We start from the raw sequence: 12980 nt of genomic DNA on the forward strand, positions 1-12980 counted from the left end.
TGGACAGGGCCACCCTGGTCCCCTCCCATGGTGGCCAGAAGGGACAGGGATGGGCTGGATTCCTGCAGTTGCAGGAATTCCCATTATCCTGGGAAACCTGACCCTTGACTTTCCTCCCCAGTGCAACAGGAAGAGTAAAATAATTTCAGAGAAGTATCGAAAATGTTCTGCAGGTGCTCAAGAGGCATCAAATCCAGGTGCTGCCACATGTTCATGTGTGATGGTGATGCAGGGGGGAGAAGGAGTCAGGAATTACATTTTAAAAACATTTTTAGAAATTATTATTTTATTATATACAACAGGAAATATAAAAATAAATACTTTTTCTTGTCACTGTGAATGTGGTTTCCATGAATTATCAGTGCCTTGCTCAGCCATCACTGAGCAAGGCACTGAGGCACTGGCTCAGATTCCTGTAGGGAAGAGGTGGTGGAGTTTGCTTTTATTATATGAAAAAGTTTTTGAAAATAAAACAAACTTGTGTTCTGACACTCTCTGGGCTTCACATAATTTTCCTACAATGTGTATTTCCCTTATATAAATTATAAAACAACATTGGCATAAATAAAAAATGATGCTGTCACAGAAAAATAACATTTTACAAGAAGGTGCAAATGAAGTACCAAAGTTAAGCCTGAAGTCTCTTTGGTTTGAATTTAAAGCAAATATTAAAACAACATCCACCTCTGAGCCTTTATTAAAAATCTCTCGTGGCACCTTTGACTTTGCTTCCAGGGAGTTCCCATTACAGCAAACTTTGGAAAGGTTTGGATCCTCTGTTGGAATCCTGCTGCTGTTAATGGGGAGTGGATGTGATGGCTGTGGGTCAGTTATCAGTGAAAGGGAAATAATTTGCCCCATTTTTGGTGCAAAGAGGACCTGAAAGGCTTGATGGACACCTGGCCTGAATAAATACCCTCCAAACACAGCCCCGTGGTTCAAACCCAAGGCATGGCTCTAACCCTTGTCTTTGCACCCAAAAGTGGGAACTGATGGCAGAAAAATAGTGTGTGGAAGCTTCCCTGGCTGTGTGATTTGGGGTGATGGCATCTGCTACACCCCCCAATGAGGCTTCATTAATTATTTAAATGGGAAGTCCTTTGGGGCCACCTTCTGCTCCTCACTCCATGCTCAGCGTGGCTGGAGCAGGCTCTGGGCACTCTCTGGAGAATCAGTCTCTGATGAATTGTCTTGTGCTTCAGAAACAGAGAATATTGTGGCATCCAGTGGCATTTAGGATCAAATTCTTTCTGCACAGCAAGACTCCAGAATCTTTGCTGTTTCTTGCTGACCAGGATGTGGCTGGGTGATGCCATGGGTGACAAAGGGGTGTGGGTCACCTCTCCCATGGGTCCAGGACCTTCTGCTGCCCAGCTGAGGAATGGAAATGCTCCTATTTCTATTCAGAGAAAATGTGCACCTGAAGTATTAAATCAACCCATTTTTGGTCAGGTTTGGGTATTTTTGAGGGTGGGAGTTGTTTGTTTTGTTCACCAAAAGCGGAAGTTTCAGTTGTTGTTCTCAGTGTCCTGAGGGAAAAATTGTGGCAAAGGCCAAAATGTAATGAATATTGGGAGTGCTGGGAATCAGTATTCTGTGGTGTCCTCCCCAAGCACATCCCTGGAGTGCCTCCTGCCATAGCTGAGGTGCTGGAGCTGGATGCTGTCCTGCAGGTCCTGCCTGGAGAGGCGCCTCCTGAACTCGTCTGTGGTGAAGTAGTAAATGATGGGATCCACGCAGGAGTTGAGGCTGGCGAGGCACAAAGCCACGGCATGGAACACCGAGATCTGCACACAGCCCTGCTGGATCTGCCCCGTTTTCACAAAGAAATCCAGAGGGAAGCTGATGTGGTAAGGTCCAAAGCAGATCAGGAACACCAGGGCGCAGGTGAGGATCATCTTTAAAGCTTTCTTCTTCTCACCCAGGTCCCGGGAAGCAGAGTGCCTCTCTTTTAGTGATAAGATTGTCTTCCAGGAGCAGTACAGGATGATGAGCAGAGGGGTGACAAACCCCACCAACTCCCCTATGGTCATCAGCGTGATGGAGGTGGGGAGGTCGAGTTTCTTGATGGGAAGATCCACAAAGCAGGTGTTTTTATCCTCCTGGTGCTGCATCCTGAGGAGTGGGAAAGGCAGGCAGCCAACACAGACCACGACCCAGCCCACAATGCTGATGTAGACATCACAGACACGCCTGCAGTCACTGAATTTGAAGGGGTGCATGAGGAACAGGTACCTCCTCACGCTGATGCACACCAAGAAGTAGATGCTGGCATACATATTGACATACTTCAGGTAGAAGCAGAGCATGCAGAGACCTCCTCCGAACTCCCACGTGCCCGTCAGGTAGTAAAAAATCCTCAGGGGCAAGGACAGCACCTGTGACAAGTCAGCAATGGCTAAATTGATCATAAATATCACGGCCCTTTTAGTCTCTTTCATGTAGCCATAGAAGACCCACAAGGCCAGGGTGTTCCCGATGAGCCCGGGGATCAGGATCACCGTGTAGGTGATGGCGTAGTAGGGCTTGAGGTCTGTGTCGCTGCAGTTGGAGCTGCTGTTCATGGTTGTGCTCCGGCTCCGTGCTCAGCGCCGGCATCGTCACGCGTCCATCCCGCCCGTGCTGCAGCCAGGGGGGCTCAGGATCCAAAGGGAACAGTCCAGCCCTGGAACTGTGGGGGAGGCTCCGCTCACCGGCTCATCGCGGGGAGCTTTGGCACGGGGGGAGTTAATTCCAGTGCTCTGCTCATTGGTCAGAGCTCGCTGGGGTCACCTGCGGGGTGGGCAGGAGGGATCCACGCCGGGAAAAGCATCGCTGTGCCCAAGTGGACAGTTCCTCGCCAGAGCTGTGTGTCTGTCACCTTTTGGGTGGCATTTCAGCATCTTCTCTCAGCACAGGAGTTCAACAGCTGATGTGGCCCCACGGCTGGAAGACAGAAAGGTGCAGTTGGAGCATTGCTGGGAGACAGGGGAGGAACAGAGCAAGAGTTATGGGAAAAGCTGGAGCTCTCTCCAGCAGAGATCCGTGTGGCTTTGGTGGTGATCAGCTCTTCTGCTGCCCAGCAAGCACCATGCCCTGTCCAGTGGAGTGCAGAACCACCAAGGAATAAATAGAAATCTTCTTCATGTTCTACGGCAAACCTGGGAGTGTTGCTCTTTCTGTGTCCCAGCACGTGGTCAGTGCCAGACCTGCCTCTCTCCCTGGGGATATTCTCACCTCCCAAAAACTCCTGAGGGGAGCACTCCCCTGGCTTCCCAGGAAAGCCCTCAGAACATTCCCACCCTCCCCAGGTGCAGGTGCAGAAGGAAATCTGCTCCTGGTGTAACTCACGTGCTCACAAACCTTTCCCTTAGTGCAGCCACCGCCGCTGTGTCCTGGGGTGGAAGTGCCAGGTCAGTGACTTTCACCAAACCAGGGTCAACTTCTAAAAACAGGGTCAAAACCAGCTTCACATTTTAAAAATAGAGCATAAACCATCCTTTGCAGAACTACCTGCATTTGATTCAATCTGACTTCCTCACAGCTGCTTTTTCTAAGCCTGTCCTTACCCATTGCGCACATCGGGGGCTGTTGGTAACACCAGAGCTGGTACTAAGGAGGCTGGAGTTGGATTTTATTTAAAATTGCAAGCCAAACAGGTGATGTTATCTGAAGGTGTCAGACACAAAAAACCTCAGCCAGATCTGATAAATCTAGAGGAAATTCGGATCTCTGCCCAAACTGTCTCAGGTTTGCCTTTGGCTTCCACATGAAGAATTATCCTGCAGGTCTAAGTGGGAGAAGTTTGTAGGTGCCAACCCAGATGCCAAAGACACATTTACTTAATTTAAAATGTTTGAATGTTTTTAATTAAATTTTTTTTAATTTTAATTTTAAAGGTAAAATGACATCTGCTGCAGTACCTGCTGGTTTTTTTCCAGTGCTTAGGTAAAAAATGTGAACATTATTTAGTGATGGTCAACTCTTACTGGTGTGATGGTACTGAAACTTTGAAGTAGTTTTGGGTGGAAGCAGAAAATCTGCCATAAAAGGAAACATGCCTATTTTTGTATTTTCTCTCACCAAGGAGACTGAGATGTCTTCCTTCCTTCCTTTTAAAGAGGAGCCATCTAAGTCAAGCAGTGGGGTAAAATGGCTTGTGAAACGATCCAGTTATGCTCCAGAAGTGACAATTAATAATATTTTTATTTTAACAGTTTTTCTTATCAATTTAAACCAGCTTGTCTCTCCTCTCCTGCTGGCAGAGGCTCCACTGAAGAAGACTCGATCCAACTCCTTTTCCCCTGGCTGCATTCCCAGGTGGGAAAATCCACCTTAACTCCATCTCTGGGCCATGGGGCACACAGAGAGAAGGACAAAGTGCACCCCCAGCCCTTTCACACGTGCACATCTTATTTTTCCTGCTGCCCCTCAGCTCCTGCTCTTCCCCATCCCCATCACACAGCAACTTTCCTGCAACTCCATTCCCTGTCCCCTCCAGCCTGGCCCTGGGGCAGGGAGGCGTTTTCAGGACTTTCTGCCTCTCCCTGTGGCATGAGGAGTCCCCAGGGCTCAGCTGAAGGTGGGGAGCAGCGAGGGGGCTCAGCCAGGGCACCCAGAGGCACCCTCAGGGCTGTGGAGGGGGTGTAAAAACTCAGCAATGTGAGAAACGGCGCTTTGGAAATCCCAAAAAGCAACATCACAGAGTTCAGCCCCATGTGCTGTGTAAAAAACCAGCAGGATGCTAAAAACATCTCCAGAAAGAGGAAATTTGGGTTTGCATGCTCTGTGCTTGCTTCCCCCTCACTGTGAGGGGGCGGGTGAGAGACTCTCCACAGGCACAGCCTCCTTCTCCCCAAGAATAGCTCTACAACTTTTCCCCCTGATTTTTCCATGGGTACCCCCCAAATCAGCCACGTTGGGGCCCTGGATGAAGATTTGTGCCTAATGAGTCAGAGCAGCAGGTAAGAGTTGCAGGCAGCCTAAAATCAATTTGTTAGAGCCGGGTACATCCTGGGTAAAGCATTTTCCATGTGCTGGAGGACAGCTGGGTATCCATCTGCTCCATGAGAACCCCTGCAGGAGCTGGGGCTGTGGAGCAGCCCCTTACCCTGCTGACAGCTGGGCTCTGCCCCTCAGCTGAGTCTCATCAGAAATCATCAGCCCTCAGCAGTGCTCAGGCTCCTGAGGCTGCTTAGGGGTGTCCAATCCTTGTTAGCAAATCCTGGGGGTTTAACCCACAGCAGCTCCTAAACCCAGCTGGGTAGGGAGAGGCTTTGGGAGCAGCTCCTGGCTGGGCTGGGTTTGTGGGTGCTCTCCCTGCTGCTGCCTCGTGCCTGGAGCCCTCTCAGAGCTGGGATCACCTCCTGCTCCTGCCCAGAGCCAGGTGATGGAACAGCCTGGATGGATCCTCCTGCTCCCACCCAGAGCCAGGTGATGGAACAGCCTGGATGGATCCTCCTGCTCCCACCCAGAGCCAGGTGATGGAACAGCCTGGATGGATCCTCCTGCTCCTGCCCAGAGCCAGGTGATGGATCAGCCTGGATGGATCCTCCTGCTCCTGCTCCCACCCAGAGCCAGGTGATGGATCAGCCTGGATGGATCCTCCTGCTCCCACCCAGAGCCAGGTGATGGAACAGCCTGGATGGATCCTCCTGCTCCTGCTCCTGCCCAGAGCCAGGTGATGGATCAGCCTGGATGGATCCTCCCCCAAGCCCTGCCCTTGCTGCTGGCCCAGGTGAGCAGGGGGTGCTCAGTCCCCTCGTGTTCAGGGTGAGGATGTGTTTAAGAACACAGAAAACCTGTGATGGGGTGACAGGGGCACAGCAGCAGCACCCTGGTGTCCCCTGCTCACTTACCCTCCTGGGGCAGCTGGGCTGGGCTGTGCCTGGCACCTCTCTTGTGTTTTTCCTTCTTCTCCTCCACAACCTAAAATAAAAGCAGAACGTGCACAGGGGAAGCATCAAATGGAAATTCAGTTTCCTGTGAGAGTGAAGACAGGGTGAGGGTGGCTCTGTCCCTCCAAAAGGGCTCTGTGGGGAGGGGAGAGCTGGCCCAGGGGTGGCCTGGGCTTCTCCCAGTGCCCGCTTTGTTCTCTGGCCTGCCTTGGCAGGAAGCAGAATTTACAAGGTATGAACTGAAAATAGAAATGCTAAAACCAGAAACTGAATGTTGTATGGGGTTGGTTCTTTTTTTTGTTCTTTTAACAAATGACAGAGGGCCTTCTCTGCCTTGAAGTAGTTTCCTGATAGATATTTGGGATTTATCTCTGTCTCCATCAGAGCAATATTCCCCCTTGCTGTGCTAACTAAATTCCAAGAATATGAAGGGAAAAAAATAAATGCTCTGGTTTAATGCCATGTGAAATACTCTGCTTTTGCCTTTTAATCCTTTGCAAAAGCTCTTGTCCTCCTTTGTTAATATTTATCCTGGTTAAGAAGGGAAAATAACCGGGAGCAGCAGCGCTGTGTGTCAGCCTAATCCCCCACCCTCCTTGTGCCTTCCTGGCACACTCTGATATCCCTGAGAGATGTTTCTGGCACTAAAGTTGTGAATTATCCCCCCAAACCATCAGCACTTGGCCCCAGGGATGCAGAGCCATGTCCCTGTGCTGTGATAACCCCATCCTCTTCCTGGTTCTTGCAGTCAAATGGAAATTGGCCCATGGAAAATCAGTGGTACCACTTGTGAGGAACAGAGCACTTGGGAAAACTCATGGGACAAACAGGGAGAGACAAACCCAAGGAAAATGTGGGAATTGGGTCAGTTTATCCCTGTGCAGGGGGCATGGGGCTGCGTGGCCTCAAGGGCCCCTTACAGACCAGTCCCATCCCAGGGGCTGCTGGGTTTGCAGAGGCTGAGAATCGCTGGAGTTGGGATTAATCCTTAAATTCAGCTGCTCACTCAATGATAGCAGAAAACACAGCTTGAAACTTCATGAAACCAGTCAGCTTCAGCCATCCCCCTGCTCTCACTCGGATGCTCCGAGCATCCCATGGGCACACACGGGAGCTCTTCAGTAAATGAAGTATTATCTCTTCAATAAATGAATATAGCTGGGCTTTGCATCTCCTCCCTTCTACCTATTTACTCTGGGACTTACACCAGGTCTGTGGTGAAGACAGGACCCCCCTTAGCTGTCCCTGGGCTGTCCCATCTCGGCAGAGCCTCACCAAATCTCCTGCACAACAACCAGAGAAAGCCCACCTGAAGCCCCCCAGCGTGACCCGAAGGAAACCAGGACAGAGGAATCCCAGCCCTACCTTTGCTGCCCGCCGGCTGTCCCGGCGCGTCCCCGCGGGGCTGCAGAGGTCCCACGGCGGGTCCCTCCCTCGCCGTGCAAAGCAAAAGCGCAACTGGCGGGGAGCGGCTGCGCCCTGGGGAGCGGGACGGGCACGGCGGGGCCCCGCTCCGGGCTGTCCCTGCCCGGTCCTGCCGGGCATCGCCCGCTGTCCTCCCCCTCCCGTGCCTTTCACAGCTGTTTGCGAGGGTGCTGATGCTCTCGGGGGGCTTTGGGAGCTGTCGCTGCGGGGTTGGTGTCACCCCAGCCGCTGTTCCTGCTGCCAGCGGTGGGCTCAGAGCCCCAACTCAGCTCCTGGGGACAGGGACTCGCTGGCAGAGATGGGGTAGGAGCCCTAACTCAGCTCCTGGGGACAGGGACCTGCTGCCAGGGGTGGGGTAGGAGCCCTAACCCAACTCCTGGGGACAGGGACTTGCTGGCAGGCATGGGTCAGAGCCCCAACCCAGCTCCTGGGGACAGGGACCCGCTGGCAGAGATGGGGTAGGAGCCCCAGCTCAGCTCCTGGGAACAGGGACCCGCTGCCAGGATGGAGTAGGATCCCTAACTCAGCTCCTGAGAACAGGGACCCACTGCCAGGGGTGGGCTCAGAGCCCTAACTCAGCTCCTGAGAACAGGGGCCCACTGCCAGGGGTGGGCTCAGAGCCCTAACCCAGCTCCAGGGCACAGGGACCCGCTGGCAGGGGTGGAGTAGGATCCCTAACCCAGCTCCTGGGGACAGGGACCTGCTGGCAGAGCCCCTCTGGGACAGGCGTGGAGCTGAGGCTGAGGGAATGAGGATTCATCCATTATTTTCCTTCCCCAGGGCAAGGCTCCTTCCCTCTCACCTGGGTGTTTGCACCCCTGTGCTGCAGTCCCTGCTCCCAGGGATTCGGGGGCATTTAGGGTCCCCCCGAAGCTGATCACGGGCGCATTTGGGCTCCCCAAAAGCAGCGAGTTCTCCGCGCTCATTTCTGTTTCATTCAGGGGATTCCCACAGCTCTCATGGACAAACAGAGTGAGAGCCAAGGGCTCTTCTTTCCCAAACGTGAACTGGTGTCACCTACAGCCACATTCCCGGGCCACCGCGGTCCCCGGCCATCGGCAGAGGGCAGAGCTGGCTGCGCTTTGAGTTTGAGCGGCAGCACTTCCCTGCTCATCCAGCGGAGGACTCCAGCCCAAGGAACATCAACAAGAATTCTTGTTAAGGGAGCAATGATTCGGTTGGTTAATTTGGAAAAGTGACTTTGCAAATTATTTCCTGAGAAGTTCTGCAGAGATTTGCGACTTTTTAATTTGCATTTATTAATTTTTCTTACACATCTTCCCAGGAGAACAGCATATATTATATATTTATTATATTATACCTGGTCCTTTAAAGCATTGTTGTTTTACTCATATCACAATTCCAGCTTAGAGTTTGTAGCTCTCTACACTCCTTTTTATGGTGGTTTACAGATTAATGGCTCTTACAGCCTCACAGGGCACAGGGTTTGTCACCCTGTGATGACAAACACCCTCTCCAAGGCTCTGTGGACCACATCTCCCAAAAATGCAGCTGTGTGCCTGTTCCAGCAGCTGATGCTCCTGCTGGTTAAAGCTTCCAGCTTTATTCTGAAGCTGCTGATGACTTGATGGGCTTTAATTAACGTGGGAGCCAGAGCTTTCAGCACTGAGGGATCTTCTCTGCAGAGTTGTGCCTGTGGTGCAGGGCTGGGTTTTGGATTGATGTTTTTGGGCTGGCAGCAATGGGGGTTGGGGTTTAGTGCTGAAGGGGGGTTCTGTGGAGCTGGGGTGTCACTGAGCCCTCAGAGGAGGATGCTGCCTCAGCTCACATCAGTTCTGGGGTGTTTCCCTAATTTCAGCAGGATCTGGGATGTGAAACCTTCCCAACACCTCCCACCAGCTGCCTCTGCCATGCCCTCATTCATTTCCCTCTGCCCAAAACTGTGTGATGTGACACCCCGGGGTGCCCAGGCTCTCCACCAGCATTCCCCTGTTCTCCACCAGCATTCCCTGGCACTCCCTGCCTCCCACAAGGATTGAGGGGGATGGTTTGGAGGTGACTTTAATAGACAAAAAAATTGAGGCCAGTCCCAGGAATCATCAATCCCTTGTGGCTAAGCAGCACCCAGGCTTGGGGATGGGCTCCTTTGCTTTCCCACTCCAGCACACAGTGGATTCTCTGCTTCACTGCCATTTCCATAGCAGTCAGCCTGGTTAGGGGAAGGCAGAGCCTGAGCTTGGGGCAGGGAGTGGATGTAGGGTACTGAGGGAGGTTTTGTCTCAAAACCACCTTGCAGGGCACCCCAAATCCTCTTTTGCTGGTGCCACGCTGTGTGCATTGTCACTGGCATCCATCCCATTTCCCATCACTCCAGGAGCCTTCCTGGGCTGTGGGGTGGGAATTGAGTGTGCCTTTACTAGCAGGCAAGTGCCAGTCTCTGAGTTTTCTGTCCCCAGGGAAAACCCTGGCTGGACCTTCCAATCCTGCTGCAGTTGAGGCCAACAAAAATCAGGAGGTCTTGGAGCTGGGCATCAAATCTCAAAGCAATTATTTTACAGCATAAAGTAAAATTTTAAAATTATATTTTTCTCTTGTATTGATTATATAGTTTTTCCTTTGCTTACATTTGTATCTTACAAGAATTGGAAGTTTTCAGTTTTTCTAAGCTTGTGCTTCATGACCTTGCAGGAACTCCTCAGAGAGAACCAGCTGAGGTCTTTCTGATCTGCACTGCCTGTCTTTAATAGCAATAATTCCTGGGAAGAGGTTGTCTGTCTGCTCTCCACGTGGCTGGGGCTGTCCCAGGGGAAAGGAGCGTGTCTGGAAAGGGGGAGCAAGCACAGCTCCATGGATGCAGCTCCCAGCACCTGCAGGGCTCACGTGGAGCCAGGGATGCAGCCGCGCTGCTGACACCAGGCTGAGGGCTAAAACTGCCGGGTTTCCCTGCCCTGTGTGCCTGCAGCAGGGAATTCTCTTGAAAAACCAAAAAATCCCTGCAAAAGGAGCAGGGCCAGGCGATGGCGTGGCAGAGTCTGCCGGGAAGGATGTGCTGGCTGTGCCGGGATGAGGCTTTGGCTGCTCCCTGGAATGCCGAGCGCCCTCCCAGTGCTGAACCCTGCCATGGCATCCACGCAGAATTCCCAAATCCTCTCCCCCGTGCCCCGAACAGGACCCTGGAGCATGGGAGGGGTGATGGACACACCTGGGGCTGTCACACGGTGCTGTCCCACCACACCCCAAACTTGGGCTTTGCAGGGTGTTGCTGGCTGAGCACACGAATCGAAGAATTGGATTTGGGTCTGATGAAATCATGGCTGTCTGTAAAACAGCTCCCTGGCTTGGAGAACCACTCCCTGGCTCGCCTGGGTTTGAAGCAGCAAAATTCTCCTTGAGTGTGTTGGAGCTGTACTCGGGGTTGGAGCTGTTGGTGTTTGTTCCCTTGCCAGGGACAGCACTTCCCCTCTCCAGCACGAGGTGGGTGGGTGGAGAAGCTGCCCCTTGCCAGCAGTGGTGCCAAAAGTCAGGAGAGGTTCGATTGTGAGGGCTCCACAGAGGCTGAGTGGTTTTCCAGAGGCAAAGTCACTTTGGGGCTGGGCTGGGAGCATGTGGTCATGGAGGGAGGATAAAGGTATTTTTAGCTAGGAGAAAAGCAGCTCCCCTCCCTCCCTGTGGGGCCCTAAAAAGTGCTGTGCAAGGGACAGCTTGGATACTCCCAAGTACTGCATAATTTTAGGGATATGTAAGTGTAGGTTTTGATGGGATTTTGGGAAAAAATTCTTCCCTGTGAGGTCACTCCCAACCCAAACCATTCCATGATGTACCTACAACTGATAAAGCAGGAGCCTGGCAGGCATTGGAAGAGCAGGAAGCACCAGTTTGTACTGGAAAAGGATGTTCCTTCAGGGACTGATTCACAGAAAACCCAGCAAAATCTCTGCTACCCAGCGTGTCCACCCTGCAAGGGATTTTTCTGCTGCTTGAGGCAGGCACAGCCTGAGGGAGGGTTTGCTCTTAAATCTCCATGTGACATTAGGGAGAGTTTTGGGTTTGCTCTTTCCTGTTCTCTGTTTGGAAGGGGCAAGCTGTGTTGCAGAAATGTCAGAAAAGCAATCTGAAAACAAACTGGCAAAGTCCCAGTGGGAACTGGAGCTCCTGGGAAACCTGGAGCTGGTGCTACCAGTAAAGTTGGAGCCACAATCCAGGATTTGCTGTTGCTCAGGGCAGGCTTATAAATGACCTGTCCATGGTCATTCAGGGCCACCTGGATGTCCAGCCCAGCTCCTCAGGATTGTGCCATTCCCAAAACACCCGGGACAGCCACAGTGCTGGTGAGGATCCTGCTGGTGTGGCTTGTCCTGTCTGTGGGAGCTGCCCTGAGCCAGTCCCGGCATCGGTGAGGTTTTATTGGATTTCCTGTTTTGCCTCCACACTCTGCTGGGTTTGGGCCATCTGAAACAACATTTTTCCAGCCCTGAAAGCTCTTTTTTTCCCCCCAAGCAAACAAGGAAAACATGGCCTTTTGTTATTTATGTTTTTTGTGAGAGGAGGAGGAGATTTGGGACAGAATGAGCCCCAGGGCAGCGGCTTTGCTGCCTGCTCCTGGAGTTTTCTGCCTGTCTCTGGCACACTTTAAGTACCAAAGCAAATTCTTCCAGTTTGTCTGGATCTCCCATTTGTTCTCCCCCATCCAGCCTAAGCACCCATTCTGTGCTTCCCAGAAATGCTGCATGGGGTGGAAATGTGCATCCAATCATGGGAAAAGCTGTTTTCTATTGAACCCTCTCTGCCTACGTTTACTTAAAAAATACTTGAGGGTTTTCAGGGAGGAGGAGACCTCAGAACCCCTGCACTGGCCACTCTTCAAGGCTTCTCCAAGCCCCAGACTTGGGTGTCCCCCCCAGATTGTGTCACTGCTCTGAGAGGAGATGTGGAGCATAATGAGAACATTTCCAAGCACTTAAAATAATACTCCTGAAGCTTGAATACACATTGGGATCATTTTATTTCTCAGAGTTTGAAGCTTTCAGGGCGTACTGGAGTAACTTTTGTAAATTTTCTCAGTACCCACTGAAGGTTGGGATGGTTTTTGGTGTTCAAAGCAAAACTGAAAGTTTGGATAACATCTTCATGTGCAACCACACACGTCAGCAACATGACAAATAACACAAGACTCCCAAGAACAACACAAGAGACACCAATGACATGTCCCTGTTTTTGCAGCTCACACCAGAGCTCTGTGAGTTCATGTGCCCTGTGAGGTGTCACATCTCCCTCTTTGCTTGTGGCATATCTATCATAATTTGTCTTCCAGATATTGATTCCCCATAATTAACCAAGCACCTGCCGCTCCCAGGAGCCAGGTGGATCCTTCTGTGCAGCTCTGGGTGCCTTTTCCAGCAGCATGAGCTGAGCCCAGTTTGTTGAGCCCTCTCTTATAACACTGATGTGATATAGGTTAATACTCTGCTTGGTTGCAGTCCAGATTAGGCTGCATTGGACGCAGGTGATGGATTTTTGTAGTGGAAAATGTTCAGTTTACGTGGAGATAATGAACTGTCCTGATCCAGAGCCCTGTGTGAGCATGGTGGATGCTCCAGGTGATGGTGGCTGTAGGTACCCAGGATCAGGGCTGAAATCCCCAGAGCTGTGCCAAGGCTGAGCCTCTCACTCATAGCTCAGGGTTCAGAAGGATTCCCAAAATGGCAAATCTGCAGAAGC

At 51.7% G+C, this 12980-nt stretch overlaps 1 protein-coding gene across 1 annotated transcript; it reads right to left on the bottom strand.

Moving 5' to 3' along the window:
- Window positions 1–263: 263 nt before the first annotated feature.
- Window positions 264–7316, bottom strand: GPR174 (G protein-coupled receptor 174). Its single transcript, XM_071442210.1, has 3 exons — window positions 7242–7316; window positions 5838–5907; window positions 264–2925 (listed from the first exon to the last, which is right to left on the bottom strand). The coding sequence occupies exon 3, from the start codon at window positions 2562–2564 to the stop codon at window positions 1587–1589; it is 978 nt and encodes a 325-aa protein (XP_071298311.1). The 5' UTR covers window positions 2565–2925; window positions 5838–5907; window positions 7242–7316; the 3' UTR covers window positions 264–1586.
- Window positions 7317–12980: the final 5664 nt, after the last annotated feature.

Source organism: Agelaius tricolor, unplaced genomic scaffold (assembly GCF_023055355.1).
Source record: "Agelaius tricolor isolate 1412-34295 unplaced genomic scaffold, bAgeTri1.0.p SCAF_17, whole genome shotgun sequence".
NCBI lineage: Eukaryota > Metazoa > Chordata > Aves > Passeriformes > Icteridae > Agelaius > Agelaius tricolor.